The sequence below is a fragment of the Lissotriton vulgaris genome, chromosome 4_1, assembly GCF_964263255.1.
Source record: "Lissotriton vulgaris chromosome 4_1, aLisVul1.2, whole genome shotgun sequence".
NCBI classification, from domain to species: domain Eukaryota; kingdom Metazoa; phylum Chordata; class Amphibia; order Caudata; family Salamandridae; genus Lissotriton; species Lissotriton vulgaris.
In genome coordinates, this window is record NC_141691.1 from 1,739,957,195 (window position 1) to 1,739,973,594 (window position 16,400).

The window sequence follows — 16,400 nt, forward strand, 5'->3', positions numbered from 1 at the left end:
GACAGACCTTTCCTTCAAGATAAAACAGTTCTCCAAACACAAGATATCAGATATGATTTGGGTTTAGGTTGTTCTGACACGCCACACTTCTGTTTCCCCTTATAGTGCTAAATGTCAAGTCCCCTTCACCCTCCAGTTCCACGTCAATCACACGTCATGTTGCCTGCGCGCGCATCCAGCCATATATTTCTGCTGACACTGCAGGATTCTTCTATGAATCCACCCACTTGTGACACTTTCATGTGACGTTTCTAGCACACACCTCCGTGTACCCCCTCGTGCACGCCTCCTGTTACGCACATGTGTTCTTATCTCGTTTCTTTCAGCTGTTACGCCTTCTGTATCCATCACCATTGTATGCATTTACTATATATATTGTGCACTGTTAATAAAGCATTGTCTATCCCTTCCTGAACCTTCGAGGTAAAGGAACACGATACCATGGTTCGAACCATTCCATTACATGGAATAAAACCCTTATAAACTCAGATGCCACGGACTCTGCCTCTCATTTGATTGAGCTATTTTATTGAACTTATACCGCATAGAAATTCAGTATACGGTAAATATTTATTTACCACATTCTATAAATGAATATCCTGGTGTAGAATCTACTATTTCCTCAAAAAAGCATTGCAAGTTTTTCTCATGAGTAATGTTCCGAAGCTGTCCTCTCCACTTAAATACAAACATTCATATTAAAAGTGTTTTTTATGTCTCCTCTGGAGTTCTAGAATCTTGCTATGTCACCTACTGCATGCCCTGTGCACACAGTAGCATGCACACTGTTCATATTAGTGCCACATGGCCTTCAAAATGACAACACATTCTCAAAATCTGACCTAATATAAGTTTGAAGTGATAACAAATCAAGCAAAATGCATAATAACCGCACCTTCGAAGTCAGCAAGGCATGTATCAGTTTGATAGGCTAAAGGCTTTGGGTTCCAGTTACAAAATGACTTTGTTGCTCCTCCTCTCGGTTTAGAAAGTATCTTTCTGGGTGTGGCTCTGGCCTGGTGCATTTTAACAGTGACTTTGGGAAAGGAAGGAGGCAGCTCGAGGTGTTCAGGCCCGAAGGGTCGCTGCGCCTGTGTCGTCTCTGTGAATGCTCCGCGTAAGGTGCACAATGTGGTTAAGTTACGCTTTGGTAATGGTTTTGGGTCGGGTCAAGAAGCTCTTAAGCTAAGCTAGGCCAGGCATCTGGCGAAAGGTTTCAGTGACCGGCCCACTTCCAATGTAGCACACTGTCTGCAGCAGGTCGCAGAGGGCCCAGAGGGGAAAGGTCGTAAGGATAGGACGATAGGGTGACCAACTTCCATAAATTTCACAGACCGTCTGAATTTAGACCTCACGTCCGTTGTACGTGGCGATCCCTTTTACAGGCGCCTTTTGTCCGTAATGTTGGGCATTGGGGAGTAGCGCTGATCCCTGTTAGAAGCCTCAGCTCCCTGATGGGGCCGCCTCGTGCTCCTCTGAGCACAAGAGCAGCCCCACCCCGCCCTAGTCATCATTCCGTATGCGGCTGATTCCCACATACAGAATGACAATGAGCCGGTCTGGGCTGTTACTGCATGTGTTGGCCTCCTCCAGCCCCGGTCTAGGGCAGGGCATTCTGTTAGATGGAAGGAATGTACGAAAACGCCCATGCTGCTACGTGAGAATACAGTTCATGAAAAGAAGGGGGCAAAACAAGTTAAAAAGAAGAGGTTATAGTTTTTTCGCAGTCTCATCATTTTAGAACTGATGCCTTTTCAATATTATATTCAACCAAGCCATGGTTGCTGCTTTTTTATTGTATGCAATTAACAACCATTGACAAAGCCAATAGCCAAGGCTTGTTGTAGGTGTATTGTTAACTTCTTGTATTATATACATACCAGTCGGGCGGCACACTATGCTAAGGACACATTTTTAACTTATGTGTTTTAAGTCACGCCCTTAATTACATCGATCACCCCCTTTAGAGAGAACCCCCCAGATTTTCCATCCCACTTAAAGCTCTGGAAACAACACCAAGTCAGAGTCGCTTCATGTTCTGGCACTGTGCATCATGCATGACTCATGACTTCCACTTTTTCAAATTGCCTATGTGCAGGGGCATAGTGAAACACCCCCACCCCACCCCTTGCTTTAGGAACTACAGCAAGGGTGGAGTTTTTGATTGGTCTATTCTGTCAGCAACTCTGCAGCCAAACTCTCAGCTCACAATTAATGTGAAAGGTGGGTTAGTAAGTAAGTGAAGAGATGGGTGGATGGCTGGCTGGATGGATTAGTGAAAGGGTGAATGGATAAATGAGAGGTAGAATGGATGGATGGATTGTGAGAGAAAGAATGGATGGATGGATGAGTGAGTGGAGGGATGGATGGATGAGAGAAAAGGTAAACAGATAGATGGGTAAAAGGATGGATGGATGAGTGAAAGGGTGGATGATGGGCGAGTGAATGAATGGATAGATGAGTGAAATGTTGGCTGGATTGATGAATTGATAAGTGGCTGGGTGAATGGATGGATGGGTGGATGAGTGAAATGATGGATATAAGGCTGGATGAGTGAGTCAAAGGGAGGGTAAATGGGCAAAAGGATTGATAGATGAATGAAGGAGTGAACGGGTAGATGGATGAGAGAAAGAATGGATGAATGAGTGAAAGGATGGATGAGTTATAGGGTCAATGGACAGATGAGTGAGGTAAATGGCTGGATGAATGAGTGAATAGATGGATGGGTGAAAGAGTGGATGGATGAGTGTACAGATGGATTGGGTGAAAGGGTGGATGGATGGATGAGTCAAAGGGTCGATGGCGGGATGGATGAGTGAAATGATAGATGGAAGGATACGTGATGGATATGTTTGTGAATGATTGAATATGGATATGGATGGGCACACAGATGGAAGGACAGAATGAATGGTAAAAGACTGAATGATGGATTAAAGTATGATTACATCTTGCAACCTCCATTATCTTAGGTAGCATTTCCTAAACATTGACTTTCACATTTATATGAGTTATTGTCTCTATATAATATGTGGGTGATGTAACACACTCCGACACCCTTCCCTTCAAAATTGGGATGAGTAGCACTATAAAATAAATTAAATACGCATGAAAGAGGGTCTATGTGTAGATGAGGGGCACCATTTGAAGGCAACCGCAATGCGAGACTGGCCGGACCGGGCATCTGGCGTTGGCACATGTGCACTAGTGCGTGTGCCTGTGAAAAGTGCCTGGCTGGTTCACCCGCTCTGAAACGAGAGTCGGAGAGTGATAGCCAGCCAGGTAGAATGAATTTGCTAATTGCTAATGTAGTCATTACAATAGTAATGAGAAAATTGGCATGTTGGTTATGAAAGGAGTTGGGTGCGTAGAGCCCCTTTGCCCAAAGCAAACAGCTGCCACTGTGAAGAAGACTACCTAATGTCTATGTTCACTGCAGGCTAATGGAAGTAAACAAGCTCATGAAACCCTCTGTTTCACTTTGTTGTGGCACCGCCCCTTGTGGTCTCTGGGTGAAATCTAGGGGTAACAAGGGGAAAGTCAGGGAAAGCCGAGACGCCGAGACGCCCACGGGTATTCGCCGCGCTCTAAAAATGTCAATAAATAAATAAATAAATAAATAAATAAAGCAGCTGGTACCTCTGATGACCCCTAAATGACATCTTTGTTTCTATGTGCTTCTAAGATGATGAATATGAACATGTTGCTGTATTTTTTCTGTAACCGATCCTCATTGCCACCTGCATATTTATTTAAGCACAACCTTAGCCAAGAATTGTTGCCAATGCAAAAACGGGATTTGTTCATATATGCATAATATCCCTGACGCTCTAAACATTAACGCATATTTAAGATAAAATTAAATTTCTTTTTAAGGCAATAATTCCACTTTCTTGGAAAATAATTGTGTTATGTCTACAATTCTCACCTTTTCTAGAAACATAAGTAAACCTTCTGATATTATGATAGTAGTTGCTACAGCTACTTTAACACAAAGTTTGGAAAGAATATAGCTATTTTTCTCTTTTGTAATGGCAACATAGTTTAATTGAGCACACATCAACTTGAAAGGAATTCAGTAAACTCGACTATAGAATTTTAAACGTCAACAAATGCTGGTCTTTATTACAAATATCTCTATCCTATAATATCATAAAAGTAAAAGAACAAAAACCTCCATGAATATAATCGGTTCGATTATCAAACCTGATTCTGTTTAAAATTGTTTTTTTATTATGTGTGTATATTTACATATGTCAATTTCTAAGATATCTTTTGAGGATTTTGTCACTCTCTCCCCCTTCCTTTATCTCAGCCCGTTGTTTGTGTTCATTTTAGTTAACCTTTTTAGGTATCTGGAATTTATAGTACAGCTCAACCACAAATATTATCTCACAATCGAAAATAGTACTTTTTAGTTGCAAGGTTAACCATGTGTCATTACATTGTACGATCATAAGTTTTACAGTGAACGACTTTGGCAATTTTGTGATATTAATTCAAAATATCTATTAAAAAATTGTATGTGTATTGAGGTTGAGCCTGCCTTCTCTTATAGTTTACAACATTGCATGCCCATGGCTCGAACGCTTCTTGAGTGCCCACTGAGCTCCACTGTGTAATCCTTTTCTTTTCATTATGCAGGATGCACCGAAGGACCAATCGATCTTGTGTTTGTCATTGATGGATCCAAAAGCCTTGGGGAAGACAATTTTGAAATAGTGAAGCAGTTTGTGAATGGAATCCTGGATTCCCTGGAGATCTCCCCCAAAGCTGCAAGAGTGGGCTTGCTGCAGTACTCCACCCGGGTCCGCACAGAGTTCACCCTGGCGCAGCACAGCTCAGCCCAGGAGATGAAGAAGGCTGTGTCCCAAATGCAGTACATGGGGAAAGGTTCGATGACGGGGCATGCCCTCAAGCACATGTTTTACAAGAGCTTCAGTGAAGCCGAAGGGGCAAGAGCGCCTGCATTAAAGGTGCCCAAGGTGGCGATTGTGTTTACAGATGGGCGGGCGCAAGACGATGTCGCAGTCTGGGCTAAGAAAGCAAAGCACCACGGTAAGCTGACCTCAGAACACCAGTCTGTGTGGAATAGATCATCTTCTCATTCACATCACGAGGTGCTTTCTTGCAGCTTGTTTTGGGGATTTGTTCTATAGCAAACAATGTCCATGTCCTTGATCTGTAATAAGAGAGAATGTAATGAGAATGTCAACACTCCACAGGTACCCGTGCACCAAGCACAGTGTGCTGAAGACCGTTCCCAAGATTTCCCACCTAAGAATTGAGTTATGCAAACTCCTAGCAAAAGCTCTGGACAAGCCATAATCTAAACCACTGTCAACCACACACAATGCACTCTGTTTGAGGCAGGGGAATAGCTGCCCAGTTTTATCTTGTGGTATTCACATTTGCACTACACCAAGCTTTTAAATTAAAAATAATATCCCCCCTACCACCATGTCTCAGGTCAGTGCCCTTCCCTCTCCGAATCCTCACTCCCTGCACGAATTTCCCCCTATCTCCTTGGATACCTTTTTTTCATTACTCCAGGCTGTTGGCTCTGGTTCTCCTAATGACTGTTGCCCTCCTTCAATCCTAAGAGATGCTTTTATGGCCTGCCCAGGCCCTCCTCTTGACCTTCTAAATCGATCACTCTCTACAGGCTCTGTCCCTAATGCTTTCAAAAGCGCTGTGGTGGTACCCATTTTAAAAAACCTGGTTCTGACCCTGCGATCCTGGGTAACTATCGACCCATCTCCCCCCTCCCCTATTTGGGGAAGGTCTTGGAGACCTACGTCACCCGCTGCCTGAGCACTTTCATCGAGGAAACTCCCTTCCTCGATGATCAACAAGCAGGTTTTAGACCGGCCCATTCCACGGAGGCAGTGGTGGTGGCGGTCATGGACACGCTGAGACAGGGGGCTGATAAGAACTTGGCCAAGGCCCTAGTGCTATTAGATCTCTCGGCCGCTTTTGACACGGTCGACCATGCTATTTTGGTCGACCGTGTCAGAAACGCTGGCATCTCGGGCCTGGCCCTGTCTTGGATTGTGTCCTTTCTCCAACTCCGCTCCCAATCGGTTCACCTGTCTTCCTTCTCTGCTCCCCTAATTTCACTCTCTTGTGGTGTTCCCCAGGGTTCTGCTTTGTCCCCTCTTTTGTTTAATCTTTACATGCAGCCCCTCCTTGTCTCTCTCCGTCACTCCTCTGTCACCACCTTCAACTACGCAGATGATCTGCAACTTATTTTTCCCATCGACCCCTCTCCTTTTTCCTGCTCCAATTTTCAAACCACAATGCTTACCATCTACGAGTGGATGAACTTCAGCCAGCTGAAGCTCAACCCTAGCAAGACAGAGCTGGTTTTGATTGGCGGGCTCCCACATCCCTGGACTTCCAACTTCTGGCCCCCTGCCCTTGGTCCCCCTCCCCGCCCAGTCAACTCAGTGAAGAGCCTAGGTGTTACCATCTCTAGTGACCTTTCGATGCGGCCGCACATTAACGCTATTACCTCGGCCTGCTTTTATCATCTTCGCAGAATCGGGAAGATCCGAAGGTTCCTATCACCAGAGGCTCTCACTCTTGTCATTCTGGCCCTGGTCACCTCACGTTTAGACTATGCTAACTGTCTATACGTGGGGATTCCTGCATACCATCTCCACCGACTCCAACTGGTGCAAAACCAGGCAGCCAGATTAATTTTTCAGCAGCCCAAACACCAACACGTCACCCCGATGCTAAAAACTCTACACTGGCTCCCGGTTGCGCAACGTTGTATTTTTAAATTGGGATGCACCATTTTCAAATCTCTCTTTGCCTCTGCTCCTGTCTTTATTTCCCTCTGCTTGCACCCCTATGTTCCCTCCCGACACCTCAGATCCTCTGCTCACAATCTTTTGATTACTCCTAGGTTCAATCGCAAGAAGCACGGTGGTGCCTGTTTCTCTTTTCTTGCTCCGTCCACTTGGAACTCCTTTCCTCTCTCTATCCGCCTCACTCCTGACTATTCTACTTTCCGTAAACTCTTGAAAACTCATCTGTTCCGTCTTGTTCATGGCTAGCTGCACTCACTCCCCTGTGTCCTTCCACTGGTCTCCGAGCGCCAAGAAACCAATTGGTGTATGCGCGCGGTACTAAGCTTCTTTAACATAACATAACATAACATAACATATGCTCTATCCGTGAGCCTTTAATTGCAAAACTAGGAAATATATCAATTGATTGTGTCTGATATTTTTTGGTGCTTGATTTTTTTTTTTAGATTAGTAGAGAGTATGTTTAAAATGTCGTTTATTTGTGATATATGTGGATTTTGTGAAGGTAAATTGCCTTTGAGCTTTGTGTATCTTTGTTGTGCTTTATCTGTATAGGTGGGTGGGCCAAAGGATATTGGCATTTGTCCTGTGCTGGGAGGTCAATTATTCTTATCCAGGCTGGAGTCTGGTGTGCTCTACTCATCACGGTCCTGGGGCCGTATTACATAAATTGCCCCGGGGTTTAACAGGCATTTGAGCCCGCTTTGCGTGCCCCCGGTGAACTTTGCTATTACAGAAGGGGCCTCAGATGCTTGTGCGGCCCCTTATGTAATGATGAAGGTGGAGATTTTCCCAGTATTCCCCCTCCAAATCATCTCCTGGAATCTCCTATGGGAGTTCTACCCATTCACCACTGCTACCGAATCCATTAAGACCCTGGTGGACCCTAGAGTGGTCCACCCCCTCACCACCGCTACTGTTCCCCTTTCCCCCAACCCACGCTGCTGACACTGTTGATGCCCCAGGCCAAATGGACTTTTCTTTGGCCCATGTGAGGTCATGGGAACCAAAGGATAAGACAGCTTCAGAGCTTCATCAATAATCTGCGACTCGGAGGGGCAGAGCTGCAGTAGTATGGACAGGTCCTTGAGGGCACTGCACCCCCCACACCACCACCATCCTGTGCTGTCTACTCATAGGACACAGCGCAGGAATTCTGGCTCTCTCCACCTCTCATAGACCTGGACTGTATAGCCATCTTGTGGTGAGTGCGGCTTGCAGCCTATTACTGCGCACTCCCTCCTTGCCCTCCTTATTGCTTTCCACTGCCCCAGAGCATGGAGCCCCTGCACCCTTTGCACATTCAGTGGCATATGGCCAATGGTGACTCGTAGGTCCTGAGGTTGGCCCTCACGGCACCTGAGGCCTTCATCACTTCACCCCCCCCCTGACCCTGAGGACGATGTGCAGCTCGTAGGGTGAGAACCATCTCCCTTGGAGCGGCCCTGGATGGATAAGGGGCGTGCCCTGTGACTTGGACAGCCCTACCTGGATGCGCCACCCAAAAGGCATTGCCCCACTTGAGTGTTCTGTCCTCTCTGAGCAGCGGCCTTCTCTCGACTCAGCTGCACCGAGGGGGACCTACCTCTTCCTCCGCCTTCCCTTGCAGCAGAGGGGCCAGTTTACTGGCCAGATACATCTTGAGCCATCACATGGGGTGATTGGGCTTCTTCCTTCTTCACCTCACACTTTGGCAATACCCTTCGGCAAATCCTCCATCAGCTGCTCTTCACGGAGATCATTTCCCAACCTCCTCCTATGGCAGCACCTCTGGCAGTGTCCACCACTTCAGCCACTGCGGACACTCCTCCCCACCCACAGCTGAATGCTAAGATGGAAAGTATCGTGCAGGAGATCATTGCAATCATTTGCAGCTTGGAAGGCATGGACCCAGACCTCTCCACAGAGACTAAATCCACCCGGGCTGACATCGCAGGTTTCTAGGACAGAGTGGGGGGACTGCAGTGCTATCTCTTGACATTGGAAGAGCATCTCAACAGCATCCCGGGTAGGGACCAAAAGCTCTGGCACCTGCAGGAGAAGCTCACGGAGCTGGAAGCTAGGGGAAATGACCGTTTTTACAGATTTCCGGAATGCGCCAAGGGCTCGGATATCATGAGCTTCCCAGGAACCTTCTCCCCACACTCATGGGGATGCCCCGTTCTCCAGATACAGTGGGTTCACCGTATGGAGTCCCCTCCCCTCCATCCCCGCTCAGCCATGTCAGAGAGGACACGCCCTCCTATTGCCTGCTTCCACCACCATGAGCAGGCACAACAGCTCCTGACTACAGCTCGCTCCCATGAATTGAAAGCCTATGAGGGGCATGAGATCTGCATATCCGCTGACTTCTCCCGAACAACCAACTACATGAGGAAGGCCTTCCTGGCTTTGAAGCCCCAACTGCAGAAGCTGTACATCGAATTCAGACTCTTCATTTGGATCACGAAGGATGGCAGGTCCAAGGATTTTTTCCTACGCTTCTTCCTGGATAGCCTCTCTGAACAAGAGATGGACTTTGCACCTTTGGACTTACCTGCCGGACCTCACACTTCAGGGAAATAACACCCAATACCTCAGGTAACCATTGGGACTCTGGTGAGGGCCACACCTGAGGCAGGGAGCTGGACCGGTCCCAGGCTGGCAAGGACATGGTCCTCAAAGCAGTGGCTGCTCTTACTCAGGACCAGGCCATGACAAATTCTGTTCTCCCCTGAAAACCCAACCAGCCCGAGGACTGAGGCGCAGTCTTCCTTACTGTTGGACTTGGCCCTTTTTGCAGGGTCATCTCTGAACTTTTTGCCTTCCTCCTGTATTTTTTCTGAACTGTTGTTGGCTGTTTTAAGACTCTGGGCACTTTACCACTGCTGATTAGTGCTAACTTGCATATGCTCTCCCTATTGTAAATTGATGTATGGATTAGTGATTCCATGATTGTCTGGCTTGGTTTACTTGTTAGACCCTAGTACAGTGCGCTGAATGTGCCCAGGGCTTGTAATCCAAATGCTGCTAGTGGGCTTGCAGCACTGGTTGTGCCACTCACAGAAGCAGCCTGTAAAAATGTGTCTCAGGTCTGCCATTGCAGAGCCTGTGTGCAGTCTGGTACTGCCATGTTGACTGGGCATGTGCACCCCCTTGCCAGTCCCTAAACCTTCCATTTTCTTCATATCAGACACCCCTATGGTAGGCCCAAGGGCAGGGTGCATTGTAAGTATAAGGTAGGACACGCCTTGATGTGTGTGGCATGTCCTAATAGTGAATTACAGCCATTTTCGTTTTTCACTATTGCAAGGCTACCTATTCCCCATAGGCCAGAATGGGCAGTTTGATTATTACATCTTATAATCCTAACTGACTCAGGGAATTAGATAGAAATTCAAGTTTAGTATGCCTGAACTCAGAATGATAGAATATATCTTTTAGTGAAGTTGGTTTTTCATTCTGTTTTTGAAAATACCACTTTTAGAAAGTAGGTATTTTCTTGTCTAACCATCCAAGCCTGCCTCTTCTAGGTTGTGTATTCCTTGTCTGGCGTTTTAGTGACAGGGGCTGAGGGATTCCAGGAGACAGTGTGACTCAACCCAGTGCTGAATAGAGAGATCTGCATTTAGATGGGAGGGAGGAGTTGCACATGGGACCTGAATAGGGCTGTGCCTTCCCTCCACAATGCTGGCTCCACCTCTTGTGGTGTGTCTGATGTCTCTGCCCTGCACTGTGAAAAGAAAGACGGAGTTATATACACAGAGTAATCCAGGACTGACCAGAACTGGTTTGGACTAGGCAAAGGCCTCTCTGCCTTCAGAGAACAAAGAGAAACTGTGTATAAAAGAGGGGACCCAAACCCCAGAACTTTAGATCACTTTGGGCAACAGGAAGAACCTTTTGCTGAGGAGTGGAACCAGAGAGGAAAGACTATCCCTAAGCTGAAGTGTTGCTTGGGGGATTGGCCTGCAGTGGTTGCCTGACTGCCAAAGAAAGGAGAGAGGGACTTTGTGTGTACTTTCATCCACTTGAGAAGGGCTTGAGAAAAGAGCGTGCCTCCTGCTGAAGTCTCCGGGACAACAGACTTCACTCAACAGCTTCCCAAGAGTTCTTAGGAAGTGCCTGCAGTTGTGCTGGACATTCTGAGTAACTGCTTGTCGGAAGGAGCTGGAATCGTGACTCAAGAACAGGAAGCGTGTTGCCGAACTGCCGCTGCCGCTTCACAACACGAAGCGCCTCGCATCGCCGGAGAAGAGGATCGACATCGCAGCAGACACCACCGCATCACTGGAAAGCGTGTCGCAGAAGAATCGTTGAGTCATCGCAGAGCCACTGAAGCGCCTCGCATCACCAGGGGAGAGGATCGACGTTGCCGCAGATGCCGCCGCATCACTGGGAAGCGTGTCGCCGGGCCTGGCGCGGCTCATCGCCGGAGAAGAGGATTGATGTCACAGCAGACGAAGCCGCATCACCAGGAAAAGTGTTGCAGGGCCTGTCGCGGCTCGCAATGTTGTTGAAGCACCGTGCATCGCCGTAGAAGAGGATCGACGTCACAGCAGACACCGCCACATCACCGGGAGGCGTGTTGCAGGGCCTGTCGCGGTTCGCATTGTATCGCACCAAGAAGAAGACAACATCTTTATTTCTTTGCAACAGATTTTCAACGCATTGCCGTCCTTGCAACACTTTCGTTGTCTTGCCTTACGCATCTTCAGGTACATTGAACTCAGAGTGTCGCATTTACCATTTTAAGGGAACTAAGCTAATTCTACCATTTTAATTTTTGTCAATTGTGTTAAAACTATATAAAAGATACTTATTTTTATAATACAACCTGTGTGGTGTCCATCTGTAGTGTTGTCACTTTATTACTGTATGTGTACACACTGCCTCTGACATAGGCCAGTCTGCTCGTGCCAAGCTACCAAGGGGGTGAGCAGGGGTTATTTCAGGAGTGTACCCCCTTACTCTGACTAGACGCAAGGATCCCTATTTGTCACAGGTACCTACCTATGCCAACTAGAGAACCCCAAGTCTAACATTTACTATGACTGCTGCTCGTCTGCCCTGACTGCTGCACGATAGGGCATGCAGCACCCTCTGGATGGATGGCTTAGTATACCAGTACTGTATGCATGCCTCTTTCCTGAACTGTATTGATGCTGTGTCATAATAGGCTTTCCCACGTTCAGCAGCATTTTGCAGTGTTCTGCCAAGCATTGTTATGCTTTGTGATGTTGTGCCTTGCTGAGCAGCGTATTGTTGTTTCAATTACTGCTGTTGTATTGCCTCTAAAGTGCCCCGTTGTTGCCCTCTGGGTCTTGTACCAGAGCTCCTTCCCTAGCTTCTACCCACCCGCTGAGGTCCCCCACTTCTTCCCACCGGTATTCCCCAACACAGGAGGTATTATCCATGCCCTCTTCTCTTGCCTCCCCACACCCCCTCAGAGGGCCTTTGGAACTTCTGGTCCTCTGCACTTTCTCTTTTTGGCCCCAAGGCTCTATCACCACAACCTGATGTATTCCCCCTTGCTCTATGCCCCTCTCCGTGGTACCTCTGTCACGCCTATACTTCCAGACTGAGGCCCAAGGTACACAGTTGCCGGATTCCCCTGAGGCTTTCGTCCTAGGTTCCATGTCATATTATTTCCCTTTTTCCTCCTTTGTCTTGCCCACCCCCATACCGCCCAATTTTCTTTTTTCCCCTTAAATCTGTGCTTGGCAGTGGCACCCACCCCTACTCTGTGTTGTCTGCCCCCACTGTGTCCAAGGATTTCTTCCTTTTTCTTTCCTTATCTCTCTTTCCTTTCTCTTTTCCTGATTCATTTTCTTCCCTTTTCTCTCTTTTATTCCTACCTCCCTCTTTTTTCGTCCTTTCTTCCTGCTCCCCGCACCCTCCCAGCCACCCCTTTACTATGATGGCTGCCGGCATCACCCCTCCCACCCCTGTATGTTGTCTCCTGATAAGTTAATGGCCTGACACATTTTATCAAATGTAAGAAAGTGCTGTCCCATCTGCAGTCTAAACATGTCGACATGGCCCTATTACATGAAACCCACCTCTCCCAAGTGGAGTCTGAAAAATTGTGGTGTGATTGGGTAGGATGGGTGGTTTACAGCAGTTGTCTGGCAGCGCCGGCGACAGCCTCGGGCAGCCTAGGAAGTGTGGCATTGCAATTCTTTTGTGTAGATCCCTGCCTTTTATCATCCTCAAGAAATGTACAGACCAAAATGGCCACTATGCCTTTTTTAAACAATGGCTCGGCAGCCGGCCACAATGTTTTGCCTTGGTGTACGCACCAATAGGATCCAAGTGGCAGTTTTTTCTCCAGCTTAATCTTGTGGGTGACTATCAGTGCGGCAGTGTCCATTTACCCTTTCCAGTGCGCCATAAGTACTTGAGGGTCTAACCAAACCAAGGGCTGGACCTCATAGTGGTGGATAACCTCAACACCCTGCTGGCGTGCATAAAGTTAGACTTTGAGAAGTGGTCCCACTTCAGCCTCTCATTATGGGGCAGGTTACAGGCAGTCACGATGGTGACATTGTCACAATACACCTTTATCCTTAGCATGCTACACCTACTGGTACCTCTCTCATTGCTATGAAACATAGGCCAGAGCACATGGTCTTTCGTCTGGGGTCGTCCCACACCCAGTTAGCCAATAGCAAACTCTTGGCTCACCGATCTTGTGGGGTCTGGGTCTTACCTCGGTTGAGCACTATGTCCTGGCCCTGCACTTGGGGCCCTGGACCTATGGCTTTGGGTGCTGCCAGAGCGCAACCTGCTGGGCTGCCCACAGGAACTGTACCACTTCTACAAGAGTGATGCAAACATGCAGGGCCGGACTGGGAACTGAAAGCAGCCCTGGCAAATTTTGCCAGACCAGCCCCCGTCCAGTGCGTAGCGAGCCAGCCCCCGTCCGGCACGTAGCGAGCTAGCGCAGCGAGCGAGCCCGAAGGCCACAAGGGGGGTTTCAAAAACAACAGACCAAAATGGTGAATTTTACAGCACATTTTTCATTACATATTCAAATTGCATCTAGTTTTAAAGCACAGTAAACAGTAGATGATGACCTTAAAGAACATCAGGTTATCCACCCAGTCATATGTATACATAGGCATTCTTTCAGAGAGCACCAAAAATAGACACAAGTAGTGAATCAGAGAAAACAAAGTAAAAGTGAGACCAACCCCCACATGGTGTGTAGCGAGGAAGCGCCGTGAGCAACCACTAGGGGGAGTTTGGGGGGGTTGAACTTCTCTTCTGAAAGAGAAGAGTTTCTGGGACAGCCAGCGGACTGTTGAGAATTTAACCAATGCTGGCTGAAAAAGTCTCTTGCTCCAATTTACAGACTAAAGATGAATAGAATGATATCAACATGGGAATGTACAAGATCCACACTCGGGCAAAACTGACCTCTCCTTTGCTAACCTGTCTAAAAAGATGTCTAGTCAGCTAATGAACTCTCAGTGGCTTGAGGTAACTCCAGTGCCTGTGTGGGGATGGGCAGGAATGTCGTGGAGGCAGGCTGGGGAGAGAGGGACGGAAACACGCCTTCAATCTAGGGGTCTAGAAGGAAGCAACGTGAAATAATGGCCCAATTGGCAATGTCAATTACTGGTGACACATAACCATTGGGGTCTGTATGAGCAACGGCCCTGTCTTAAAGTAATGCAGGAGCCCTATTGACTTTTACAATTAAAATAGAAATAACTGCTGAAAATGTCACAATCCTGGGCAGTTTCCACGTCCTTGCAACTCCTCTTATGTTAGCAAAGGTGATCTGGGCTATGACATCACATGGGCCCCTGGAATTATTCATGTGGAGAGGGTAAAATTATGCAGCCGTAGTGTCATGGCTGGTGATGGTGTGCAGACTCTTGCCTAGCCAGCAGCAGAGGTAAATCTTCCTGTTGCTGTAGTGAGTGTCTCCAAGTTCAAATTGTAACAACTGAACATTGATTGGAGGAATTCCAACGTACCCTGTCTCTTAGCCCAGGATGGCGTGTCAAGTCTGAAACAGATCTCGGATTACAATATTGATTACATGGCCCTTCTCAAGGAAATCCCTCTCCTAACAGATGCCATTTCGCAGTTAAGATAACAGTGAAAAAGAGAGAAGGGAGTAACTTTCCCAAGCTCACGCAGTTTGTAAAGGACAAATAGGGATTTTAACTTCTGCTGCTGTCTGTGGGTTTATTCCCTTACTCGATACACTTCACCTCCCATTTTTAAAAATCAGTTTAAGACTGAGCGCAAAATTACGTGATTCCTGTCTCTCACTGAATCTGTAATTTTTTTTGCTACTCTGTTGTTTAATGTATATCTATATGGCACAGACATGCATAAGTACATTTCCATGTCAATAATATAAAACTTTGTTACTGGAGTGCTTCTGATTACAGTAGGTAAAGGCAGTGCGGCGCTTTGATGATATTCAGAGAACACTCTGTTTCTGTTTTACCCTTTTTAAATTAAACCGATGGATGATCAGATCATCATGTGTTGTTTCTTTTTACAATATCACCCTGATTACAATCAACACTTTTTCCAACCCCTGCCACACTCTCAATGAATACTGCGGAAGACACGGGAGTGGCGTTTTTACCATGCAACAGTGATTACTGAATAGAAGTCTGGGCGAGTGAGTGAGAGCAGGGAGCCATCTTTACTTCAACCACTCACTGCAGCCTGCAACACTCCAAAATCAGACTCCACCTTCCCTTGTAAATACCACTTCTGATCTAAGATGCTATCTTCAGAGTGTCATACTAGGGTCTACCACCAGAGGCCGCTCTTTCCCCCAGTGTTAACTACTTGTCACCTTCAGCCTCTATGATGGGGCTCACTAAAATAACTCACTTGAAGGGACCATTCTGCCTCTCGGGTACCTCCAGTGTTTCAGAGCGGATGGAGTCCTCCATGGCCATCACTTCCGGGAATGTAGACCCAGGAGCAGGGATGGGAGCGTCTCATGATGAACCCTCAGGCGTCCAGGTAACAGCGCACCAGCAAATCACCACTTCCGAGTAGAATTATCTTCATTCAAGTGCCTGTTTTCCATGTTCACTATTCCAAGTTTGGTGTTTAGAACTCAGACAGGCAGCAGTTGTGTGATGCTGGAAGGGACGTTTTTAGTGATGCATGGTCCAGAGGAAAGCAGGGACTTGTAGTCTTTTCTACCATCGATTGTAGTTCCACAGGGGACTTATGGCAATGTCCTGCATCAGGGTGGCTTTCTGGCTCAGCAGCTCTGCTCAGTCATTCTCGGCAACTGATGATTGTGCCCAAGGAGGGAAGTCTAAAGCCGCCCTATTGTTGTACCACAGCTCCCAAGTTTTCCAGATCCGTGCATGACTAATTAGTGCAGTCGAGTTTTTCCATCAATCTCTGGCAATTGCAGTCTTAATATAAAAACAAGACTACAAGTCCCAGAGTTATATGACAAATGCGGGGCTGGACGAACTAGTTCACCCATGACCTTTGAACCTTCTCATCTACGATCTAGATTTCTTAATTTGTAGCCCGCAGCACTCTGCAGGCTGTGACTCCTAAACCCAGACATTAACTCGCCCTACAAGCCAGCCTGTAATTTGCTGT

At 47.1% G+C, this 16,400-nt stretch overlaps 1 protein-coding gene across 2 annotated transcripts in view; it reads left to right on the forward strand.

The window, feature by feature from the left end:
- Positions 1-16,400, forward strand: part of MATN2 (matrilin 2) — a 565,117-nt gene that overhangs the window by 500,149 nt on the left and 48,568 nt on the right. For both annotated transcript variants that reach the window (XM_086966035.1, XM_086966037.1), the window contains one exon: positions 4,642-5,055. In XM_086966035.1, coding sequence (XP_086822161.1) covers positions 4,642-5,055 — 414 coding nt within the window. The remainder of the gene's footprint in view (positions 1-4,641; positions 5,056-16,400) is intronic.